The sequence below is a fragment of the Prinia subflava genome, chromosome 2 (assembly GCF_021018805.1).
Source record: "Prinia subflava isolate CZ2003 ecotype Zambia chromosome 2, Cam_Psub_1.2, whole genome shotgun sequence".
NCBI lineage: Eukaryota > Metazoa > Chordata > Aves > Passeriformes > Cisticolidae > Prinia > Prinia subflava.
In genome coordinates, this window is record NC_086248.1 from 49,417,149 (window position 1) to 49,437,684 (window position 20,536).

The following is a 20,536-nucleotide window of genomic DNA, read 5'->3' on the forward strand; positions in this document are numbered from 1 at the left end:
CCCAAAAGGTCTCCACTTTGGAAGTGATTCCCAAGCTTTTTGCTCTGCCCAGCACTCTCAGCAGAAACTGCTCTTTTGCAGTTTGGAATATCTCAGAGATCTGTATCAAAGATAAGTTACCCTCTATTAAGTATTTTCCTTATTTTCATCAGGAGCAAAGAAAGAATCAAGAAAGCAAAAAGAGAGAACTGTGTGTGCCAGTTTAAATTGTAGAAGATTTAATTCCCATCACTGGAAACTCTTAACTTTGCCCATTAGCCAGAAGTCATGGCCATGCATTTATTTTTAAAGCTAACTTAGTTGGCCACATCTGAGCAATATGGTGATCTGTGGCTGGAAATTGAAGAAACCACTGGCAAACCAAAGGCACCAAGGGGCCTTAAGTTGTGTCCAGTTTGAGATACAGTTTCAATACCTGTAAAGGACTTATCTGTGTGGTTTACACTGATTTCAGTAGAAAACATTAAGTGTAAACACCTAATTCCCTCAAATTCTCTTTTAAAAAATCTCCCTAAATGTATTTTAAAAATAATGGAAATAATTCTGCATGCTCAAGTCATCATAAAAGTACATAGATGTAGTCATAATTATGTCTGAAGGTTGTGATTTAGTAAGTGTAACAGGGAAGTGTGGTATGATTAACTGTACTCACTCTTTATTCATTGTCTTAAGTATTACTCTACTCACCACCTTGTTTCTGCTATTTTCCTGTTGCTTAATGAAAGAAAGAGAGAGAAAGAGGAGAAGGGAGGCAGGCAAGGAAGGAGGGGAGGGAAGAAGGAAAGGGAAAGAAGACTTTTAGCATTTACAGTTTTGCACTCAGTGTCATCATTGTAACAAATAATTAGGCCATTGCCTAATAATATCCCACCAAAAGAGTGTATGTGTGAGCACCTGTTAATGAACAAATATGAAATAATTCAGATACTTTGCTTAGGTAAATACCCATTCAAGTAACTCATCAGGGCCAAGCTTTAACAGCTATGATTTTTGAATTAACTTTTGAATTAATTATCTGTTTTTCTGTGTTTGAGCTCTGTAAGATCTGAGGTACCTGTGCTATAGAGGGCCTGCTGTTTCTGCCATTGTATAGCAGCCCATACATCACCAGGTCCATTTGAACCAGAGAGTGAACACACTGGTGATGAAGGAAAACGATGAAGGAGAACTGGGAAGTGTGAGCAAGTTTTGGTGGCAATGGACAATAATGATCCTTTTCTTCTGTGTTTTCCATCACCCATTTTGATGATCATGGGCACTCAGAAAAGCTACAACCATATAAAAATATCTCAGAATAGTGGGGTTTGCTTTGAAAGTTTCAAGACAGTTCAAATACCATTTATAGTACTTCAGCAGTACAAGCAAACCTGCAGGCTGCAGCAGTACAAGCAAGGCTGCAGACTCTGAAAGACCTCCAGTGGTACAGTGTTCGCTCACAGTCTGCCCCTTTCACGGTGAAGTCTCATCATGTGTGGAACTCACTGTAATGCAAATAAGTTACAGGTTTGCCCACCCTCATTAATGAGCTGTTTGCTTTTGAATGGAGAACAATAATAATCCCTAGCCTACCATGAGGAATGCTTTGACCTTTTGAAAGTTGTGGGTTTGATCTGCAGGCTGTATTGTAATGTCAGTTTTCAAGTGGTGAAGACTAAATACTGGGTGATTGACAGGGCTCCCTCCCATAGAAGGAAACTTGCCCGCTTTAGAAAAAAGATTCTGGGAGCAGAGCAGCTGTCACCCAAAATAGGTCTCAGTGCAACCTTTGTCTAAACAAGTCTGATACTTTGAACCTCTAGGATCAGAATAACCATTCTTGGAACAGGATCTGTCATGTGCCCAAATGTGATGCTGTTACTCTCCTGCTCTAGTATTCCATCATGTTTAAAGATACTGATAGTCTCCCACCCAGGCAAAAACCTCTTGTGTCGCGTATGCAGCATACAACATTTTATCAGTGTGTCTGGAAAGTATAAATGTATAAAACACTCTATTCTTTAGCACTTCATATGTGCACATATATGTGTATATATAGAACTAAAGGTAAGAACATATGCCTGGTCTGCTCAAGCTGCACTTGTTTCTCTTGTTGGTGTTTATATCTTAAGTGAAATGTCAGTCTGACTCTCATATATTACTTTGCCAGGCTGGCTCTTTTAATATCTGCTAGACAAATAGGGTGTTTTAGTTTTCACTTTCTTGCAGTACTTCTGTATATGGTGGCTTTCAACTGCTTTGTGTAAATGCTAGAGATCTAGATAAATTTTTTGGACAGGCAGGTATCTGGGGTATGTAAACCTAACTCTTACATAATTGTTTTTGTTCACTACCACAGGAGAAGAAAATTTGCTGGCAATTTTGAAGAGGAGATGGTGGAAGTACATGATCCTGGGGATAATAGATATAGAAGCCAACTACCTGGTAGTCAAAGCTTACCAATACACGACTCTTACCAGTGTACAGGTAAGGACTCAAAGGATTTCCTCTTTTGAGGTTAGATAAAAGGTCCAATGGCGTCAGTGGTGTAGTATCCATTTGCTTCAGTGAACCAATAGCTAATTGCTGCCTCTGACCTCTGTGTACTTTTTAATGGTGACTCGTAAGACACATTTTTTCATATTGGACTATTTATATTAGTCAGTATTTTCCAAACGGTACAGAACCATTCTGACTTCCATTTTATTTCTCTGTGCTGAGCCATTCATAATCACATTTTTGTCATTATCTACATAATTTAGTCTTTTAAGGAAATATTTTCAGATTGGCTGAAATATTTTTCTCACTTTGTATTGTACTTGGAGAAAACACAAGCACTTCTTTCAGAGTTCCTTAATTAGATCTGAGTTTCTAAAGGTCTGTGGTGGGTTGACCCTTTCTGGAGACGAAGTGTCCACCAAAGCCACTCTATTACTCTCCTCCACAGCTGGACCAGGGGAGAGGGAATATAAGGGAAGGTTTGTGGGTCAAGATAAGGACAGGGACAGATCAGTCACCAGTTACCACCACAAGCAAAACAGACTTAACTTGGGCAAATTAGTTTAATTTATTACCAGTCAAATCACTCACATTCTTCCCCTGCTCCAGTGTGGGATCCCTCCCGCAGGGGACACTTCTCCACCAACTCCTCCAGTGTAAGTCCTTTCTACAGGCTGCTGTTCTTCACAAGCTGCCCCAGCATGGGTGCCTTTCACAGGGTGCAGCCCTTCAGGAGCAGGCAGCTTCAGAGTGGGTCCCCTCTGGGGTTACAACTCTTGCCAGCAAACCTGCTCCAGCATGGGATTCTTTTCCATTGGTCCTTCCTGCCAGGAGCCTGCTCCAGCACAGGGTATCCATGGGATCACAGCCTCCTTTGGGCAGTGACCCTCTCCAGCATGGGGTTTGCACAGCCTGCAGGTGAATCTCTGCTCCACTGTGAACCTCCATGGGCTGCAGAGGGACATTCTCTCTTATGGTCTGCACCATGGGCTGCAAGAGGATGAGTGCTCTGGCATGTGAAGCACCCCCTCCCTTTCCTTCTGCGCTGCTTTTGGTGTCTACAGAGTTGCTGCTCTCACATGTTCTCACTCCTCTCTCCAACTGCAGTCTCTGTTGCACAGGGTTTCTTTTTTTCCCCCTGCTTGACTGTGTTATCCTAGAGGTGCTGACACTGTTGTTGATGGGCTCAGCCTTGGCCAGCAGCGGGTCTATCTTGGGGACCACTGGCATTGGCCCTGTCAGCTTCTAGCAGCTTCTCAAGAGAAGCCACCCCTGTAGCCCCCAGTGTGTCGCAGCCTTGCCAAGCAAACCAAACAGAGGGTGTTCAGGATCCCATAATTAGATCAGAGTGCAAAAGTTGTCATTAAGTAAAATGAGTGCAGTCTTTGTGAAGAAGTCCTACTTCAATGCAAGCTGTTAGATGTGTTATATAACAGCTTAACTGCAGCTATCGAAAAGTGTAGTCCCCGCTAAAAAAATTTATGTGCGGTGGACAAAAGCTAGGGACTTCTTCAAAGATACAATCTGGCTTTTTATATATAAAAACACAAAAGAATCAGGCTTCTTCCAATTTAAGTGGAAAAGTGAATAATAGAAACATTTTTAAGATACTGGAAATTGTCTGTCTTGGGAAATCATTGAATACTTCACTGCTACTTGTTCTAAAACAAGCCTAGTGCCTCTTTACATTATTTTTAAATAACTGAGCAGTAGTGTTCAGTGTATTTTACACCTTACTTGCCTGAAGTTTGCAAGAGCAAACTTCTTTATTAGAGCTAATAAAATAAAGGAGCACCAGTCAATGTTTTGTGGGATCAAAGCTAATTAAGAGTATATTTCTTCCATAGCTGAAAAGCAGTATTGGAAAATCCTGAGCTTCTTTAGATGAATAAAAAGTGAAAATAGAAGAAAACTATGAATTCAATGAATTTGAATGTGAGGTTTATGTTAAATATTCACAAATGCCTCTGGCATCAGAATCTGAGTTTGAGGATTCTTTGAATCAAGCCCAGACAATGTAGTATTGTTTTTAACACTTTTCCAAATCTGATTACTTAGTAGAGAATAAAGCTTAAATCCACATCAACCTCATATTCTCTGATTTTACAGCCACTAAAAGCCCCAAAGAGGAAAGCAAACTGAATTGCTTCTTTTATGTGATTCACTCACAGCAAGTATAAATACTGGACTGAGCAGGATGATTCAGGTCATTAAATCCCATCTCCCAAAGCTACCAACAAGCACATATGAAAGGTTCATCTGGCCAGACCTGTGAACATCCACTTCCAGGAGATGCAGATCCTCAAGCCAGCAATGCAATGAAAATGGTCTTTAGTGTATTGTGTCAAGAGATCAGAAGTTACAGTGTGATAGGGAAGCAGGCAGGAGAATTCAAGGGCATTGCCTGTGCCTCGACAGGGAATTTGTTAGCTGAAATCATCCATGTTCTCCTTTTAAACTGAGAGGGAAAGAGAGAGGAGTCGTGGATCAGGAGAACTCTCAGAGGGCACAGACAATGTCATGTCCATTTTTAGACCTCTTCCACATCAAAATTAAAAGAATTCAGATTTCTTTCCTGTGTAGCTTCAAAGAAGGAACAGATAGGAACTCAAATGCTGTCAAGCTTTTTTCCAGGCATGGAGTGAACAAGGGTCACCTTTTCCAATAGTTGTCCTTGTTTGCTGGGATATATGTGGAGTGACTGGGAATACCTGCTACATTTTAAATTCATTTCATGCCCTAATATGAATGAGCTTCTAAGTGACAAGCCCAAAGAGAGGATGAGAATAGGACAAGTATGAGGTAATGCATTAAGATGTTGAATCAAGTGACACATTTTCTGAAATGTAGCCAAAGACCCTATTTCATTTGAAGATTAAACAGAAGCAGCTCAGGGAATTATTTAGCACTAGTCTAAGTGTGTTGTGGTATGAAATGAAGACTGAAAAAGTGGAAAACAGAAGATGAAGAAAAGAAAGCTTTTCCTAGAATCTGATTTTTTAAGAAGCTACAGGACTCTCAAGAGAAAGGAACTCTCTATCCTGAAAGACCTGACCCTGCAGGAGCTGTACCTGTGAGGCCATAAATGCTTGCTGGGACATAGCAAAAAATGTTCAAATCCTTGCAGAAGTGAGTCCCAAGAAGCTATTGCTACCTGCCACAAATCAGCATGGCTTTGACTGAAGGCTGTGGCAGCTGTACCTAGGTATACATTGGGCTAAGAATTGAGCCCTTGAAGTCAGTTCCTGGGGGATTTTATACTCAACAGGCTGTGCATCAAGGCTTTTTTGACGGAGAAAATGTAAGAATTTTTGAAATTGTCACTTGAGTAACTGCAGTATTTTTATAGTGGTGGTACATGGACCATTTTGGTAGGAAATAAGTTTTAGAGCATATCCTTTTTTCCACATGACATCTCTGCTCCATCATGCAAAACTAACATGCAAGTGTACAGTGCTTGTGGTGCTTTTAGGCAAAAAACATGATTACACTAGTCCCAGCAGAAAGCTAAAGCTTAACAGTAAAGATACACCTGTATTACAAATGCTTTGGTTTCAGCTTCACCAAAAACTCGTAGCATTCAACAGCCTTGTTTACCAAGTAGCTTTAAACTCTTGGGACTGTCAGAGTTTCTAGTGTGTACTCCATCCTTTTGTTTTTTTATATTTTGGTGTTATTTCATGGTGCCACAAAAAGACTGAAAATGGTGCCCTAATTTTGCTCAGTGTTTCACACCAAAATTTTCCTGTATTTTTAAGATTCTCTTTTGGCTTTGATCTGGGAAAACAGATTTTTCTAATAAACCTTCCTACATATCTGTCTTCAAATGCCTTCAGAATCACAGTGAATGAGAACACGTAGGCACAAAACAGAAATTAATGTGGTACCTAACCTTTACTTTTGGACATGCTTCTGATTATTTCAAATCCTCATGTACTCTATAATTACTATCTGAGAATGTGGCAGTCAGTTTCATCATAAGATGAAAGCAAAGTACTGTGAAGCCTAGAAACACATAATTTTCCTCTTTAAAAAAATCCCAACAAACAATTAAAATACCCCCCTTGCAAATTAGGTGACATAGAATTTAGGTTGAAAATCAATGCACTGTTTATATTTCAGTCATCAAGGTGTAGGTCATTTGCTAAGGATAAAATCCAAGTTAGCCCTTTTAGGCACCAGCTGTGCAATCCAAAGACAGCTCAGTTCAATGGAACAATGCAAGAAACTCACATCTAGTTGTCTACAAATCTAAAACGTTGTGGACATCTATTATCCCTTCCCTTGTTGCACAGAGCACCATCTTGGGGCATGAAAAGATATTTAAACCTATCAGGTTGCTTCTTCTTTGGTAACTTAAAGCTTTGGTTCTTTGCATGCCCAGAGTGATTCTGTATTGGTGCAGATAGATGCCTAAATGCCTGCCTCCATTAAAAAACTCAAAAGCTAAGTATTCCTACATCAAAGTACCACAAGGAACTCAATTTGTTAGATATGATCTTAGCACTCCTCAAGTGCTTGGAGAAACCCTGGAGAGCTTTCCAAGTTGTAGGTGTGGAGCCATGTTTTTCATAAAGTCATTGCTTTTAAAGCAGTAGCCGACAGAAAGGGCTTGACTTAACTCCACCTTGACTGAGAGGATGGCAACTCAAGCTTCCTATGGCCATGAAAACACTCAGGCTAGTATGTGAAAACTATTCCCTAGAGGGTACTCTTAAAAAACTGAGCATACAGAAGTTGAAAGGCACAAGTTTGTAAGTGGATCAATTTGATATGCAAACCCACCTATTTTGAGAAGTACCAGAGAATGATTACACTTAATGTTATCAGGCATATGTGTGTTGATTCCCAGATGGCCCAAACCTGTGAAATGATCTTTAGTTTCTGTTTGTTGTATTACTCTGACTTGCAGTACATTTTGCAGCCTTCTTGCATATCAGCTGTACCAGATACAGAAGGTACACTAAGTACTCCCTTGTACACTAGCACCTGGCCTCATGGACTTGTTTTAAAAGCTATATACTTAACTTCTGGGACTGCTGGTGGTAATGCGTGTCATGCTTATCCTAATGGGTTTTAAAACAACCCTGATGTAGGCCTGTGGAAGGTTTAATAACTATTCAAGAAGCATGTTTTAAATACTGTTAGAGACAGTTTTACACAGCAGATGAAATTGCTTCCCCAGAGGGAATTATAAGTTTCTGAAGTAATTTCAGTTATTTAGATCTAGATATTAAATTTCCTTGAAACTGTGTTTTAATTTTAACTTCCCTGTACTGCATTTACGTTGTACCTCACACATACATCCTCCCAAATCCATAATGTCTTCCACTAAGCCTGTTATATTCTAACAGTTGTAACCTTTTCTGTGAGTACATGCTTTCTCATCATATCAAGCTGTGTTATAAGGCAGACTGCCCTCCTCCTCCTCCACAAGTTAATTAGCCCTCCTTGCTCCAATGCATTGTTCTATCCATCTCTGTATCACACTCACGTTGCACTCTCTAGAGGTTGGCCTTTTTCTATGTTATGACATCACACAGAAATCTGGATTATTTCTGCAACGCCTTGCAGAATAGTGCTGCAGAGTATACATACAATGTCACAAGGGGAGAGGCACTGTCAAGGAGAGAGAGATGTTTCCAGATAGCAATTTATCTGATAATTTATTCCTTGGGCAATCAAGCCTTTGATTGGCGTGGTGAAAACAAAGGTAGTAAAAGCTGAGATTTATAGACACCAGGAGACAGGCTATAAAGCTATGATGCTGATGTTCTCAACTACTCTTAGATCACTGTGAGGCTCAGCAGTACATCACACTCCCAATTACCTCTGGCAGTTTTCATATCTCAACAACCGCCACCAGAAAAGGAAAGGAGTCAGCAGTAAGTGCTTATTATAGGAGAGCAGGATGGCAATAGACTTTACTTTGTTCTTGGTCCCTGTGGACTAAAAGTACATTGAGGCAGAAGGTTTGAGATGGTTTTGAAGCAAATCTGGGAGGCAGGGAGCAGGGGGTGTGCAATGTTGAAGTTGTTGATCCACTTTGTCTAGTGGCTGCTGATGTGAATTATCCCAAAAGCAGAGATAAATTCCACTCCTTCCCTTCCTCCTCCCATCCTATGAATGTAAGATTAACCATACTTTCCTGTTCTGCTTTAGGGCAGTGAGGAAATAGTGAAATGTTAATAAAGTTTGCAGATCAGCATTTTGCACAAGGGTTGCATACTGTGCATTTATACTGTGAGAGGCTATCTTGTATCTGATTTATTATCAGACTTTGAGTTACTGCCATTTTAGCTTGTTACATATCTGTGGTGTGCAAACCAGGCCCTACAGTATCCATGGTCTCTGTATGTGGGTTTGAAGTCAACAGAGCTCTCAGTATCCAGAGCTCCTGCCTCTACTGGCAAAATTCACCAAGAGCCAAACTTTTTACTAACATAAATATGCAAAATCTCATTAAATTCAGTGGAGCTGTGCCCATTACAAGAGCAGAAGTTTTGTTCTCCTGTCCCTATTTTGCATATTCTGGAAGGCGACATGCAAAAGCAGAGGTTTTCCTGTAGGAGAGATCCATGAATTTTCTTAGGCTGGGATCTCATCCCCACACAGGTGAAGCAGGTGGTGACATGGAGAAGTTTCTAACGAGTAACCTTGAGAAAATGACCTCCTGAGCTCTTATCCAGTCGACTTCCTTTGTGAGAAGCTAAACAGAAAATGGGTGTGGGAGGTGATTCTGCAGAAACACAGGACTGCTGGCAGAGCTGTCTTACAATGATCTTTTTCTGACAAGGGTATGTAGAATCAGGGGAAGAAGTCAGTTAAAGGAAAGACCATTTCCATGGTCAGTTTGTTGGTCAGTTTTCCTTGTATCTGAGCAGACCTGTATAAGTACAGCTGGCTTTCATGTATGGAGAAGAGATGAAGACGTATTTTTTAAAGGAGTCAAGATGTCATTATTCGTGTTTGTAGTAAAGCATGTAGAGAATTCTGAGCAGAGGAACATTGCATAGAGAGTTTACAGCAGAGGAACTCTGGGTTGGGTGTGACCACTTCTTTTCATTTCACATAACTTCTAGAATCCACTAAATTCCTTCTATGCACACAGAAAGCTGCAGCTGTGAGATTCCTCATCTCAGGTTTTGATACATGCAAGTCAAATAGAGGTGAAGGTCTTCCATTTGTCAAAGCTTTGAGTTTCTGTGTCCTCAGGGAAAAAGAAAACACTGAAAACAGATTGAGGAATTAAAGAAACTGATAGGAACAGTTCTAGAAGCATCAAGAAAAACATTGGAGATCTTGCAGGCAAGGTGGAGAAGACTGGCAGCAGGCTTCTGGCTTTTGTTTTTTCCATATCATGGACATATACGTTTTTCCATTTTTTAAAACAAATTACATCACTGATTCTTTCACCAGTCCCCATACCTGGAGTACTCTATACTTTGGCTGAATGGAAAGCTAATGGTTTCACATTAATTTTGTGATTAAATAAAAGCCACGCAAGAAAGTGGTAAAGTTGTGATGAGGTAGCAAATAGAAGCATGAAAGATAAAAACAGTGCTCCTTTTTTTATTTGAATTGCTTGAAATAACCCTGTCAGAGATGCTGCCAAGCATCCACACCTTTCCTGAAGAAGGTTTTGGTTGCAGGGCAGCATAATTGCATTGCAGCTCCCCTGGCAGCTGGCATCCAGCTCTGTGAGGGTTCATATCTCACCTGCTTTTGTTGAATCAAGTGTGTGTGATATTGTGAAGGTGGTGTGAAAACGAGGAGAAAAAGCCCTTCAATGGGCATCAAACCCTTTCTTCCTTTGAAAAAAAAAAAAGTAAATAACAAGCTGTGTTTCTTACTGAATATAGCACTTGCTGTTGTATTAAAATTTCTATGTCACATGCTGAAATTCTGTAGCCATTGTGTGTTCTCAGCCATACAATGTTTGCTGGATACAGCCCTGATCTTACTGATCCCTCTGCTCTGGAGAGCAGGGTGAGTAGAGGGTGCACCTGATTCTCCGCATGATTCGCTGGAGGGCAGCGCTAATGAGAAACCCCTAATGTGAAAAAAAAAAAAAAAAAAGGCTTATAACTTGGGGGGAAAAAATTCCAATGAATGTTTAAAAAGGAAGATTCAGCTCAGCTGTTCCCATAGGGAGTTTGCTGACCAGCTTTTTTCTTTTTGATATCACTGCAGATCAGCAGTTCACACTCTGTATTACAGACCTCTCTTCTAAAGCTTGCCAGCTCTCTCTTCCAATGATTTAACAGAACGTTCTTGCTGTAGATATGCAGAGACATGCTGAATTTGTGAGACCAGAGACTGGATTTTTACTGTTGGCAAGAGAGTATTTGTCTTTGATTCGCAAGTATAATAATTTAACAAACAAGTAAACAGAGGAAATAGATTTCAACTTTGTGTTTCATCAAGAGACTTAGATGCAGTGTGGTATCTTTTAGGGTAAAATAATAATCTTCAATTTCTACAACAGCATAACATTCTTATAATAAAAACAAGTTTCTAGAGGACAGTATGTCAATAGATTATATATTTTTGTATCCTGCCTTCTAAAGCAGCCCTATCCAGAGCTGTGACTGCAGAAAGCCACGGACAAACACAGCAGTGTCAAAGAACATGGTCTGCACCACCCCATGGCAACATAGGAAATATGTTTTCTTTTAGGTTAGTGACATATAATAACTTCTGTGATTCTGTTGGTTAAAATCAGACCACTCATTAATTTACCTTAATGACAGGGCATAGGTAATACCATTTTAAATAACCGATTGAAAGGAAGGAAAATATCAGAGATAATTATTTGAGGAAATATTGATAAACAACTGACCTTTATGTACTATAAATGAAACTCAGCTAAGCATCATTTATCTTTGTTACGTAAAAGCTTTTTAGACAGAAAAATTACATTTAGGTATATTTGTTCTTAATAGCTGAAATAATTAATAACAAACAAAGAAAGAGAAAAAGGCAAAACCCCCATCAATAAAAAAGTCCTGTTGCAGATGAGGTAATCCTCAGTCTCACATCTTTTGTCTGTGGACTATATGTGCATTTTTTCTTCTATTAGACAGGTTTATCTGAAAAAAAAAAAAAAAAGAAAGGCAGGCTTAATTTAGTCCTGGAGAAGTGAAATTTAAAGCAATACCTGAAAAAGAGTTAGGTCATATTTTCTAGGTTATCTTATTGCTTACATTGTAGTAACCTAATTTATTTCTGTTTGCCTCATTGTTTAATTAAAGGTATAAACTAAGCACAATATAAGAACTATATAATGTCAGTGAACATTACCTACATTTCATGTTTGTGTCTATTGATGCTGCAGCATTCCAAATAACAATTTGTGAATTAGACTTTGGACTGCCAACCCAAGGAGGCATTTTCTAGCTGTTATCAGCATTGTTTATTTGTGAAAGGTTCTGTTCACACATCCTTTCATGTTACTGCTTAAAAGATACCCATTCACATGCTTGAAAGCATAGGTATGTTTAAATATTTATGGAATGAGAGGAATTTTAAAAATCTTCCTCTAGTAGACTGTTAGTGGGAATTTGCATGTTGAAGTACACGTGCAGCAGGTACAAGCAATTTTTAAAATCATGGACCAATTTAAACTCATAGAACAGCCCAGCTTAGGAGAGCCTTCCAAACTGGTCCAGCCTTTTGTGGGAAAGAGAGCCTAGATGAGATTATTTAGCACCATGCCCAGTCACATCTTGAAAATCTCAGGTGACCCTACCATGTCTCTGTGGAGTTTGTTCCCACTGTAAAAAAAATTCTCTCTTTATTGAGATGAACTCTTTCCCAGTGTAACTTGTGTTCCTTGCCCCTTGTCTTCCCTCTACTCCACCCTGATGAGACATCACCTGGAATACTGCATCCAGCTCTGGGGCTCCCATCACAGGAGGTCCATAGAATTGTTCAAGCAAGTCCACAGGAGGACACAAAGATGATTAGAGGGATGAAACCCCTCTCCTCTGAGGAAAGGCTGACAAAATTGGGATTGCTCAGGGTGGAGAAGAGAAAACTCTGGGGTGACTTTGTAGCAGCATTTCAGTGCCTAAAGAGATCTACAGAAGAGCTGGAGAGGGACATTTTATACGGGTATAGAGTGTCAGGACAAGGGGTAAGGGCTTTAAACTGGAGGAGTGCAGGATTAGATTAGACAGTAGGAAGAAATTCTTCCCTGTGAGGGTAGTAAGGCACTGGAACAGGTTGCCCAGAGAAGCTGTGGATGCTCCATCCCTGGAAGTGTTCCAGGCCAGGATGGATGGAGCATTGGACAACCTGTTCTAGTGGAAGCTGTTTCTGCCCATGGCAGGGGAGTTGGAACTGCTCATCTTCAAGGTCCCTTCCAATCCAAAGCCTTCTATAATTTTATGATTCTATGATTCTCCATATGATTTCTGTTAAAGAAAGACCCTCCATCCTCTTTGTAGCCACTCATTAAGTGATGGGAAACTGTGGTGAGATCAGAAAACAGTAAATTAAATTCACCTCTTCGATGCTGCACTGGGAGGGAATGTGACAGAGGGATTCAAACCTTCAGGGACAGCTGCGTGCAGGATGAGAAGTGCCTGCCTCCTTGCTGTTTGGTACCACCTTCAGCAGAGGTGATGGGTGTAGTGTGTGCCAGTGCAGCTGTGAGGGACAGACACCCAGCAAGTGCAGGCATGATGAGTGAGTGTGGAGCGAGACAGGAGCTGTTGAGCTGTGCCCACGTCCCATAGGTTACACCGAAGGGTGCCCTTCCCTCAGGTGCCCAGGATTTAATGCGTGGGCTCTGCACTCTGCCCCCAGCCCTGCCTGCCCCAGGAGATGGCTGCCACCAGCAGCAGGCTCCTGGAGCTGTCCCTGTGCATGTGCTGAGTGCATGTGTGTGTCTCTGCCAGCCCAGCTGCCCACTGTGAGCTGGGTGGGCGCCGGGTGTGCTGTGGGCTCTGCAGGGGCACAGCAGAGGCCTCGTGCCAGCAAAGAACCTTGTTCCAGTTCTTTCACACCTTGTCCCTTTCTGTGTTCTGTCAGTGAAGGATGGCGTTTGGAGGACTGCTGCAGAAAGTTTTCACTGTAAAGAGGCCTGACCACGACTTTTAGATGATTAGCTCTCACTTTCAATGCGGTATCTGCTTTTAGCATTGACTGTTCCCATTTGTAATTTCCCTCATCTGTTCTGCAGCTCTTTGGGACTGTTCAAGCCTGCCAAGAGCAGCATGGTCCCACTGATAAACTGGTTTTCCTCTGAAGCCTTTTGCCTTTCACTGTCTGGGAAATCTTTGAAATTGATGGGTTTTCACCACACACTCCTGTTTTTCAAAGGAAGTTTCAGGGAAATTATCCTCAGTCCAAAATTTGGGGTTTATATTTTTGCTGATCCCACAATTCTAATGTTTATTACATATATATATCAGGTGCAAAAAAATAGTTTTCTAAGCAATAAAATTCTTGGAATAGTCCAAAATCTTTCTTTCTTCAAATAACACATGTATGAACAAAGAAGTTAAAATGGGGTTTGATCTTTATTTGATAACAGTGTCATTAGTGCTAAATCACACCGAGAAAGTGAGTAACATGTGACGGGTTCAAAGGGAAGAAAAACCAAACATCATCTAAAATAAATGTAACAATATCTGGAGTGTTTTTACCAGAACTATGGACATGGTTCACGGTTCTTCTTTGGTTGTTCCAGACATTTTCATTAGGAATAAGATGTATGTCAAATGGCTTTGGTGCATGCTGTATCAATTGGCATTGAACAGTAGTGTATCCTGCACAGTTTGTTAAATCCCATCATTAGTCCACAGAATTGCAACTCTTCATTACCTGTATCCTTTTAGGAAGTGGGATTAAAGTCAAGTTTCTTTGGGTGTTTCTTACATAGGATTTTTGTTTCCTGGTGACATGCAGTTAGTTTAGTCTCTAAAATATATTTTAATTTGAAAATCTGAAGGTCCTCTCACAAAAATTTGGTACATTTCTTTCTTTTATTGCATCTTCTCTGGGCCTATTGCTTGATGTCTCTGAAAAAAACCCAAACAATTAAAAATTGTGTTTCATAACATTTCTTTGAGAAAGCTGTTTCCAAGGGTATATTGGCAAGAAGACTGAGTTTCTTGCACTGCACACAAGATGGGGTTTTGGGTTTCTTTTTTCCTTGAAAGGCCTATGGGACTCTATTTTCACAGAGATAACAGTCACCACAGGGGACAGATTTTTCATAAGCATTCTGCATGCAGAAAAACCCTGATTTATATAGACACGTGTAATAAATCTGGTCAAATTGTGTGTTATGAACGTTCCTAATATCTCGACCTGAAAGGACTGAATTAAAGCATATGTCTAGACTGCAGGAAAACTACCTTCAGTCCTTGTCTATTAATCACCAGGGGTGAGGAGCAGATGGAGTGGTGTGACTCTCTTTTGGCCCAGTTTTTCTTCCCATGGCCTTGAAATATGCAGCTGAATCCAAGAGCAGTGCATTTGAGTGTTATCGTAGAGCAACAGCTCTCCTGAATTTGTGGAATTGTCATGGACAGTCTTGCCCTGTGTCTGATGTATGAAGAGCCACTTGAATACAACTTTCTCTTGTTAGAAAGTGCTATCAACTGAATAAATAACTAAATAACCCTGCTTCTCTCTGCTGTAATCTGTCCTAGTGTTTAGGGCAAAGCATTTGCAGGTTGATATGTTCTTGATTTTTCTTCTCTTTTTTGACAGCTCCTAGACTGTTTTGTCATCCCAGTGGTGATACTCCTCTCCTGGTTCTTCTTACTGGTACGATACAAGGCAGTGCATTTCATTGGGATTGTGGTCTGCATTCTGGGCATGGGCTGCATGGCAGGAGCAGATGTCCTCGTTGGGAGGCAGCAAGGAGCAGGTAAGTTAGGATAAATGGGTTATATGGCCAAGTTCTGTTCAGAGAAGCCATTGACCAGGGTGTGTCAGACTGGGGTCAAAAAAGGGTGAAATGTGGAAAGAGACTCTGTACATTCATGGATCCAAAGCACCGCACCACTCAGAGTTGTCACTTTGTCAGAAGGGCAAAAAGGGAACTTTTTCCAACACTTACAAGTCAGCAGTGCTGCAAACAGGTTTCTTGGGCCCTGTGTCTTACAACACAGGTCACCCCCTGCACGAGGGACAAGCTAAATATTTGTAGTTTTGTTCTCTTTTGGCTTAGCTGTTGGACTACAAACTTGAATAGCTTCCTTTCCAAATTGGCTACATTTCTGAGTCATAAGCACCTCTCACACCCACTGTGTGCTCTTACTTCTCCTCAACTTTGCTTGTTTTTCTACAGAGGTGGGGTCACTTGGTAGATGCTAAAAGACACCAGACTTATATACTACCAGTTGGGTGTTGCACAGAGTGTCATACTGAAGCTTTGGGACTTGACTGTAATGCTTTTGAAAATAACCTCCATGTGTGTAAAATGTTCTTTTTTTAAGGGTGGCATCATATGAATAATGTGTGTGTATCTATTAATGCAGACTAGACAGAGTTAGATTTCATCGATCAACTTCCCCTGTCACATTGATTTTTCTAGTGCCAAGCCAAATGATGTGGGAAGGCTGGAAATTCTTTTCAAAGATTGTCAATTAGGCACAGTTTTCATTCTTAATTAAAAGCACTGAATTGTGAGCAGAGCATAATACACTGGGATTTAAAATTCTTGACTCAGCTTTCTGAATACAAATGCAAGTGCTGTAAAAACTGCATTTGCCAGAATGCTGCTAAATAAAACAATGGAGTTTGTGACAGTGCTCACCATATCTCCCTGCCCCCTTCTATCTCTGTCCTTAATCCTGAAAAGAGACCTTTAGTTACTGGTGTCCTCCAGAAGTAGCCTTGGCCCAGCTAAAAAAGAAATAATATACTCTGTACTGTGCAATCAGCCAGCAAAAGCTGTATTGGGAATGGCTGATTTCAGAGGGATTGAGATTTCAGACCAGGTTCCAGAAGAAACATCCTGTGTCCCAGCAGTCTAGAGAGTAACATGCTTGAGCAGGTGAGCTGTGGATCAGCAGGAGCATGTGGGGCAGTGGAAGCAGACAAGGAACAGATTGAGGAACACTGACACTTTGCCATCCAACTGCAGTAATTAGATGTTATTTGCCATGTTCATCATTAAAGCATGGGTATAGCTGTTAAGTAAATTTGTCCAGAAAAATCTGTTAACAGGCATTATTGCCTTTTAACTTGGAACTACACATGAAAAACTGTGTCCATGCTCATTGCTATGCAGAGAGACTGCGGCGTTTGTACTTATTTTAGATGTTATTAATGATGCTGTCTTTAACAGAGTAAAATAGATCACCTAGTTAATTTCTTTGAAAGACTAAAACTACACATTAAAATGTACAAGTAGAAAAAAAAATAGTGGCAGGAACAAAAGAACAAAATTGTTGAAACTCTTAATTAAGAGGTTGTACACCATTTATAGGATGTTTCCTAGGACTGGACAAACTAAAGGAAGGAAGACACCAAAAGCAGTAGTGCTTCATAAGTCCCTAGTAAATGTCTCTGTTTATCTTATATTTTAGGTGAAGAACTATTGATAGAACAAGAACTATTGATACCTGTGTGCCCCTGTTGAGCACACTGCTTACTGTATTAGAAGAGCCATAAGGCTCTGCTAGGTACCCACAGCATAAGGCAATTGAGCCTGCCAACTCTTACAGTAAGGGAACATGAATTTCAAATGTGTCACTGAGAGATTAATAGGTATTTTTCCAAAATATCTGCAGGACTTAGGTATAATGTGCACACATGCTTTCAATTTTCAATTGTATTCTTACTGATACTTTGCACATTACTCAATGGGAAAACAATTATTTAGAGCTCTATCATCTTACATGCCAAGTATACCTGAAAATAACATTATTCTGAACTAACACCCATGACTTGCTTTCACACTTCTGCTCATACACAGGGGTCTAAGCCACACAGGTCTAAGTGTTTCATCCAGGTTTTTCAAAACACTTCATAGCTTTAACTTACAACAGTCTCTGAAAACCAGTCACATCACTCCTGCTAATACATATATCAGTGTTCCATTAAAGTGGGACACATTGAGAGGGATTTTTAGGTATCATGTTCATCAGTAACTACAATCAAAAGAAAAGAGAAACACCTCTTAATGGCAGGGGCTAGGGCAAAGGAGTGACAAAGAGGCCTACTGGGAGTATGAAAAGGAGATGTGTCAGAACACAATTCACATTTAAAAGATTTGTGTTACACTATAATGCTGTAACTAGTTCCCAAAACACTTAACTCTGCTCTGGACCATATGACTTCTCCACAGAATATTAGATATGGTTACAATCATTAATGTAAAACGTGTTTTGCCAGGCTATGCCTTGTGCGTCTTCTCAAGAATGACCTACACCACTGAATTGGTCAAATGCAAGTTTATTACCCTAAAAGTCTTTGGAATGCCTCTAGTTAGTTGACACATTTCCTTAGCAATGAAACCAGTAGATGCACGTGGATATTACATCCATGAAAATGAGTCTACAGGGACATGTCAGTCTTGGGGAAAAGTTCCAAAACCTCTCGAGGAAGCAAAGATAAGGCATTTGACAGCCAGAATAGTAATTGCTAAGAAAGAAAGCAAAAACATATTTTACAACATTTTTACACCAGTATATAAAGTTTTGATGCACTAACTCCTTGGGTACCATGTATTACTCTAGTCACTGCATGTCAAAAAGAAGTCATCAGAAAATAAGCCTGTATAAGCTGGAGAAAGGTGAGAAAGCTGTTCAAGGGCATAAAATGGATTCAGATGAGGAGACTGTGGCCAGACTGGGACATTCCATCTCTCAGAGAAGGCAAGAAAGACAGATACTGTAAAGGTATATGAAGTCTTCAGTGATATGAAGAGGGTTAATACAAAGTGATTTTTAAATATTTCTCAGAAAATTATGGGATGACTAATATGATTTTGAGGTATACAGCGTAAAAGTTAAAAACATGAAGTACTTCTTAATAGTAGGCCGAAAATATACAGATTTTACACAAAGTGATGAAGAATCCCTCCAGGCTTATTAAATTTGATGGTCTAATGCAACTTTTATCTCAGAAAATGCCTAATCTACCAAGAACTGGCTGATAAAAGTTCCTCTGCACTTCCCTATTTGTTTGTGCTCTCCTCAGCCACCCTGTGCTGCTGAGTACCAGAGGAGGTTCCCAGGTTGGAGTCTGGTGCACTGAACAGATCTCGGCTCCCTCTTCTGGGAAAGCCCTGAAGGCTGAGGCTCACTCTCAGCATGAGAACTCTTTGGGAAGAGCTATCAGGGTGTGATGCTTGAGGCCATCCCATCTGTGTGGAAATGCTCAGCCTCTGAGCTGCTTTTGTTTCACGGATGCAAAAGAATGATATTTTTGTCCCAGCAGAAACTCTAAGGTCAGAAGCTTTTTCAGCAATTCTTCCCTGAAGTGTCAGTGAGTAGCTGCAATAAATACCAAATAAGTGAGTTCAGTGAGGAATCAGTGGAGCCACTGTGAAATATGAAATGCATCAGCGGTATGAAGAAGTTTTGTAAAGTGCTGATGGTTGTTTTAAATTAAGAATGTCTTCCATTACTGATTGCAAAAGAAGACTAAAATAAGGAAAAAATAAACAAAACATCACCACCAACAAAACAACCAAATTGTAAAAAGATGAATCGTCAAATATAAAAGTGTTGCCAGTCAAGGAACATTCAAAACAGAAATTCAGTGAAAGGCTGGATGAGTATGTGAAAAACAAATCTAGGAATGTTTGCTAAATACACAGAAGCCACATGTGATCTGAGCTGAAAAATGTTGGAGACTAAGAGAGTATCACTGGGAATATTTTACACTTTACTCCATTCCTGTTGTCCATAAACAACTTATACTTTTCTAGTGCTTATAGCCAGTGCTGGAGACAGGACTGATGAACCCTTTGTCTGTCCTCTTATGACCATTTTTAATATCATAAATTTCATCTCCGTAGAAATTTCAGCACTGCAGTTTGGAATGATAACTGAAGACTTAAAAGCACTCCTTAAAGAAAAACATTGAAAAGATGATTTTGAACCAGTCAGAATGTTTGGTTTCCATTTTTATTTACTGCAATGTATATTTTACAAATCAATTGAAATAAAACTTTAAAGTTAGGGATATAAAAATTAAACCATGATATTTTAAAAGAAAACAAGGTTTCTTTTTTAAAATATACAGTTTAGTACTTCAGCATTTCTGCTGAAACTTTTCAAAGAAAAATCCATTATATCCAGCCTTTCAGAATATGGTTCTGCAGCAATATCTGACAGCTTTGTGAAGCTGTAGCTCCTGTAGAAATAATTTAACAAGCCATATGTGCAGAGGGAATTGCATGCACCACTTTGCAAAGCTAGAGCCTCTGTTGTCAAGCTATAACTTGATCTTGATCAAATGTCACTGCAGCTCCCTCCAACACCCAATAATAAAATCTTCCAAGACTTAAAAAGATTTCAAGCAGTCTTTGATAACAAAATGTTGTAGTAATTCTGTATACCTGGAGTTATGAAAATACATTTTGTTGTTCTTTGCATGCATCAAGTACTGCTATGTTAATTGAACCTCTTTTAAAAATCTGTCATTATCATCACCCTGTCTACACCCCATCCTTCCTCCTCCCGTTCTTGTCAAACAGATCCATGTGAGAATGAGGTCAATATTAGGTTGTAATGACTTCTTCACTCATTTCACAGGTACACAGTATTTTTCAGTTGTCCTCACATCTAAGTACTGAACATGCTTTAGACTGGTTAAATTTCAAGATGAGATGAAAACTGCTCTATAGAGCTGAGTCACATTTTCTCTGCAAAGAAAATAAAAGGTAGCAATAATGAAGTAAAAAAGATCAGTCTCTGAAGAGTGTCACTTGGATTCTATACTTTCTTTTAAAAGTTTTTCAGAATTTTTTGGCTTCTTTTTTCTATATCAAGGAATATGCTCTCCCTTTGTCTCTGCTAGGTTTGGCTGGTGTATTGAATGAAAACTGTTAAAATGACAGAACATTTGCATTCGTTTTATTAACCCA

At 39.9% G+C, this 20,536-nt stretch overlaps 1 protein-coding gene across 1 annotated transcript in view; it reads left to right on the forward strand.

Moving 5' to 3' along the window:
- The window catches only part of SLC35F1 (solute carrier family 35 member F1), a 226,561-nt gene that overhangs the window by 174,896 nt on the left and 31,129 nt on the right, over positions 1–20,536 (forward strand). The window contains exons 3-4 of the mRNA XM_063389877.1: positions 2,336–2,463; positions 15,202–15,361. Of these exons, the coding sequence (XP_063245947.1) occupies positions 2,336–2,463; positions 15,202–15,361 (288 nt within the window). The remainder of the gene's footprint in view (positions 1–2,335; positions 2,464–15,201; positions 15,362–20,536) is intronic.